Below are 5,840 nucleotides of genomic sequence, written 5' to 3'. Positions count from 1 at the left end.
GAATTTGTAGAGATCTGCAAACAAATTCATAGAAAATTATAAATTCACTATAATGATAACGAAATAATTCATTATAACATTGATTTATTGACAATTTTCTCCTAAACATCTAATTATTTTACTAAAGAATTTTTACCATATTTATTTGTCGTTGTTATTTAATATTTAAAAAAACTCGATTCTCAAAACGTATATCAATTGATGATTTTGAACGGCGACTTTGCGCTCAAAGTCAGTAATTTTAGATCTTTAAAACGTTTAATATGTCTCAAATGAATCCTAAGAATTCTCTCATAAATACTGCAATCTTAGTTCAACCACTATACATTGCCGGTCAACCACTCCCTTTTTAAATTATTATGTTTAAAGGTTTTCCCAAGCACACTATCTACACCCACGCTTAAATGCTAAGTATCAATCCACAAAATCTCAGTGAACCCCCCTCTCCCTCCCCCTCCATGGAATGATGATCAGAAATCCCTGCCTTGCCTTTGTATGCTAATTCTGTAAAGAAAATGAATGCCTTTCAAATCTGTTTCTCATGTTGAATAGAAGGCTGAAGGTATAGAGTGTCGCAAAATATTTACAACTCCAATAAAAAACGTTTAAATTTAATAAAAAAAGAATGTCAACATTCATCAGATAGTTGGAAAACAAAGTATAAGACTCGCATGGACTTTAAGATGTAGCCAGGTGCGAATACAGGATTTAAGTGAGGGGGGGGGGGGGCTAGACCAAAAAATGGAGATATAGGAACCAAAAGCTACATTTTTTTAAGATAGATATTTTTTCTGTTTTGCACAAGGTTTTCTTTTAAGTGCTATTGAGAAGCTATTCTAAAATCTTGGGGCGTCCCCCCCTGAATCCGTCAGGGGGGTGCAAAGGTCCTGCCGCACCCCGGATGTAGCCGCAATTCCATCAAGAAGAAATTCTGCGTCTATACATTTTATGGGTTTGTATAATCAAACCAAAAAAATGAAATATGTTTGTCATAATGTCAACTAAATATTTAAAAGTTTTAATCCAGTACATTTTTGTGGACCCCCTCTAGGACCTATATAATAAAGATGGCGTGCTCAAACAAAAGTGATTTTTCCGTGCATTCAAATCTCCCGGCCTGGTTGGAAAACCCTCGCGCACGCACGCGCATATTTAAACCCAGAGAAACCTGACACAACCACAGTTAACAAATACGCATCAAACCAAGAAGATCAAGAAACATGAAATCCTTTTTAATCCTTAGCATCGCCGTGACGGCGATGGTGACCGGCGAAGAGTTTGAAGTGGACAGCAAGGCAGCTTCAAGACAGGTTAACTGCGAGTGTCAATGCTCTGAAATTACTTTCCTGGATAAATACGGAAAACAGAATGGAAATTGTAAATCTGCGGATAAAACTGGAGCACTCTGGTGCTATGTGGATCCTAATTTTAACAGGTGCAGTGACCTCCAACGTTCAGTGAGGTTTGGACAAAAGCTATGGTCCTATCAGGCCTGTGCTACACCGGAGATAGGGGCTCCCCTTTGCCCCTATGGAGGCAATTTTAATAATGGAGGCTTCAACAATGGAGGATTTAATAACGGAGGATACAATCCAGGATCTAACAATGGAGGCTTCAACAACGGAGGTTTCAACAATAATGGAGGCTTCAATAACGGAGGTTTAAATAACAATGGAGGATACAATCCAGGATCCAATAATGGGGGCTTCAACAATGGAGGATTCAATAATGGAGGTTTAAACAATAATGGAGGATACCCTGGGATCCGAACAGAGACTGAGGTCTCGAACGGGAGAGTTGCAAACACAGAAGAGAAGAAATCAGACTCTGTAAACTTCGGAAATTGATTGATCATTGATATTCATTTAAAATCAATTCAAATTTGATTTTTTAATAACCATACATAACTTAATTGTGATAATGATTTTTAAATTTTTTAGTTAAAAATAAATATTTAGATATTAATGAAGTAAAAAACTTTTTTCTTTTAAGAGACACAACATAAGGATCGCCATTTTCTCTCAGAGTTAGCTATTTAAGGAGCAATTGTACAAAAAAATGTTCTTAAAACTACTGCAGCAGGAGAGCTTAAATAGCTAAAAGCTAATGTTTTTACAAATTCCCCCTGAAAACCTTGAGTTATTTATCAATATATATATTAAAGTACCAATATCAATTTGTTTGTGCTCCAGCAGGGTTACCTTAACATTTTGTAGCATACGGCATTGGTTATCCAGTTACGGATAAACTGGTTTTAGGTCTCGGCCCGGATTAGACGAGATGATACTTTATATCAATCTGGGGCGACAACCAAATAAGTTTGTTCTGCCTAACAGGACTGTGTTACCCTTGAAACCGTAATTTTATCAAAAATGGCAACCTTCATTTAATCTCTAATGTGAAAGGTAACGTCGTTTACTGCATACTCAGTTTAACTACCTTACATAGCCGGTCTGTCCCTTTAAATTGGAGAAAAATTGATTTTAACTTTATTTCTTTATTTCTAGAACTTTTGAATCTAGAAATACATTTTAACAATTTAATTTATAACTATAAAATATATAACCTTACCAGAGGCGTATTCAGGGGGGGGGGCTATGGGGGCTAAGCCCCCCTGGACCAGTGAAATCTATTGATTTCAGGGGGTTTTTAGGACCCAAAGGGTGATGAGCCCCACCTGGAAAGAGAAGAAAATGTAAGCCCCCCCCTGGACCCTACCTCAATGACATAAAAGCAAATCACATTTCAAGTAGAAAAATATTAAGCATCTCTGTCCAAATACCTTACCAAGAAAATGAAAATAAAATAGAATATGCGTCAGACACCTGGAACACATGAATTTATCAAGGAAATTTATTTTAGTTTCATTTTAAATTAGTGTTTTATATTGTATACCAAGATATTTTTATTCCAACCCTGCAGCATCATTTCATTTAAATTGTTTCACAGGATAAAAGCAAAGACAAAAATTCTTGAATTAATTTTTAGATCTAAAATAAAACATAAACTGTTAGCTTTAATCCCTTTTCTTCGTTATTTGTTTTACATTTTTCTTCAACTTAAAAACACCTTGCTGGAGTGCTCAAATTTATTTACTTTTTGTACAGGGTGTCCCAAAAAACATGGAATTCAGTGACGAATTCGATATCGTCTTTTCAAATAATTCTTTGATTTAGTATAGTGATACCTACTGAGAAAGCTGTAATCTGTAAGAGTTTCGTCTGCAGCTATGTTTACATTTTGTTTGTTTATGTTTTGACTGCAACCGGTTGTCCTTATAGTAAAACAAGAAAATTACAGTATACAAACAGAGAAAACTTGTCCGTATTCACTGTTCATCTATATTCACATTATAGACACATCTTTGCAGTCTTTACCCTTTTCTTTAAATAAACTCTAGCAGACATAATAATATTATGGCTTTTGAAATTAGGTATTACAATGCTAATTCAGAACAAAGACGATATCGAATTCGTCACTAAATTCCCATGTTTTTGGGACACCCTGTACTTTATATTAAGAATAGATTTTGCTTAAAAAGGAAAGCGATCAGAACGGTCAAAAGGAAGATAAATGTTTTAAATGAAAATGAATTTTTTTTCATGTTCATTTGATGCTAAGGGGGGATTTGTTTAGCGAAATAAACCACAAAAATCAAATACAGTATGTAGAAGAAGACATTCAAAACATTGTGATAATTTTTAGCTTTTTGAAAAGCCTATGACATAAGGAAACGGATTGGACAAGTATTACAAAGAAATTTTTGCAAATTATTTGCATACTACCTAGGGTTTCCAGTCGTAATTACGTTACGCGTAATTACGCGTAATTACGCGTAATTACGCGTAACACTTTCTTTCACTTACCCAGGAGCATTACGCGTAATTACGCGTTTATTACGTTTACGAAAGAAAGTCTAGTTTCGCGTAATTAATGCGTAATTACGCGAAATTACGTAATACGACACAATTCCGTAATAAATAAAGTACATATTAATTCTCAGAAATAATTATAGCGGGAAAGTATGTGTAAGGATATGCCCGCTACAACATGTCAAACATATTTTGACGATTTTATTGACATTTTTTTCATTCTTTTGATAAAATAAATTGTTGGCCCTTTTTAAACTTTTTAGTTGTCGAACGTAAAAATTACATCAACATAGTATTGGCTGAAATTTCTGATTCAACTTGTGTGACATTATATTCCTTGTAAGTTAGTTGTTTTATTTAAATTAAAAGTTAAAACTTCGAAATTTAATAGATGTAATTATTGCAAAATTTCGCTAAATTACTTTGCAGAAATTACGGTGTAATTTCGCGAAAATGAAGTTTCGCTAATTACGCGTACTTAATACAAAATTTCGCGAAATTACCTCATAGAAATTACGCGAAATTATGCCGTAATTATAGTTTCGCTTATTTCACGTAATCATTACGAAATTTCGCGAAATTACGTTGTAGAAATTACGCCAAATTATGCGAAATTACGCCGTAATTTCGCAAAATGGATAGTTCCCCAATTACGCGTAATCCTGCGAAATTACACGAAATGAAAATCATTACGCGTAACTGCACGTAATTTCGCGTAAGAGAATAATCTATTACGTTGGAAACCCTAATACTACCCAAAAAAAGAAATTTGCACATTTTTTTAAAATTACACATCAGGTTTTTTAATTTTGCAAATGTTTTTGCATATTTGAAATGGCATGGTCAAGGGCTTTTCTAAAATGTATATTTTACCTTTTTTTGGACATTTTTTTCGCTGCAAACATTTTTACAATATAACTGGATTTTGCATTAAAAATGCAACGACTGATTGATGCATATAACAAAAAGCATGAAAAAATAAACATGAAATATCAATTTATAGAATTTGGTTCAAATTTTGTTTTGACATCCGGACACAGTTTTTCTTTTTAATTCATTTTCATTTCCGTTCAATTTTTAACAAACGTTTTTTTAAAGATCTCATTGCACGAAGTTTATTAAACTTTTTCTCTATTTGCCAAATCATTAAATTTAAAATGCTGTTTACTTCAGACAAAATTTTAAAATCTATGAATTTTAGAAGTTTAAGACCGTTACTAACGCCTTGTTCTTTGTATGTAGAGGCATCATCAAAATTGGAATTGAGCCAACCACCCAGCACCTTAATAAATTATTGCGATAAAAGAATTCTAAATCGTTCATACATCTCTGATTGGACTATGAAGTATCAGCAAAATTCAGCCTAGCAAAGCAAAGTTCCAAAAAAATCATGTATTGCGTAGTTTCTATCCAATATTATTGGACATTTATTTCATGCTGAATGTAGATTCGAAAACCATTTTGAAAATATTAAAAATTATACATGCTTAAGCTATAACACAGTACAACAAATGCTTTTTTAACTTTAAAAAATAATTTATTTTAATTAAGGGTTGTGGGCAAAAGCTCATGCATAAAAAACAAAAAACGATATATCAGTAAACCTGTTTCCAGTTTGTTATCGAAATCTTTCTACTTTTGTTTTACTCAAGATTGATTAAACGATGTATACCCAACGTTTTGTGTTACGCCATTGTCTTATCATTAAAACTTTTACAATGGGTGTAGTCTGTACTCCGTAGATACCATATAAACTATAGTAAACACTTGTTTTACGGACTCAAAGAAGTTCGTAGTAAGATTTCGATTCTACTGGAGACCACCGGAGGGATTTTATTTTCACTGGAGGGGTTTCAAAAAATGCTTTTTACAATTCAAAACTTTACGCAGGGTGTTTTACATTCCACTGGAGGGATTCAGATATCCTTCCTAGGGGTTTATAATTCCACTGGAGGGATTCAGATATCC

General features: G+C 33.5%; 1 protein-coding gene across 1 annotated transcript; it reads left to right on the top strand.

Moving 5' to 3' along the window:
* Positions 1–1,259: 1,259 nt before the first annotated feature.
* On the top strand, positions 1,260–1,847 carry LOC111709084 (cold and drought-regulated protein CORA). The gene has a single exon (XM_023482674.1). It carries the CDS (start codon positions 1,260–1,262, stop codon positions 1,845–1,847), a length of 588 nt encoding a protein of 195 aa, XP_023338442.1.
* The last annotated feature ends 3,993 nt before the right edge of the window (positions 1,848–5,840 follow it).

Source organism: Eurytemora carolleeae, unplaced genomic scaffold (genome assembly GCF_000591075.1).
Source record: "Eurytemora carolleeae unplaced genomic scaffold, Eaff_2.0 scaffold577, whole genome shotgun sequence".
Lineage (NCBI taxonomy): Eukaryota > Metazoa > Arthropoda > Copepoda > Calanoida > Temoridae > Eurytemora > Eurytemora carolleeae.
The sequence above is the reverse complement of the archived record's forward strand: the minus strand, read 5'-3'. Positions and strand labels throughout refer to the sequence as shown.

Coding starts and splice junctions, on each gene's coding strand:
- LOC111709084 (XM_023482674.1), top strand. CDS start 1,260: ATGGTGACCGGCGAAGAGTTTGAAGTGGACAGCAAGGCAGCTTCAAGA.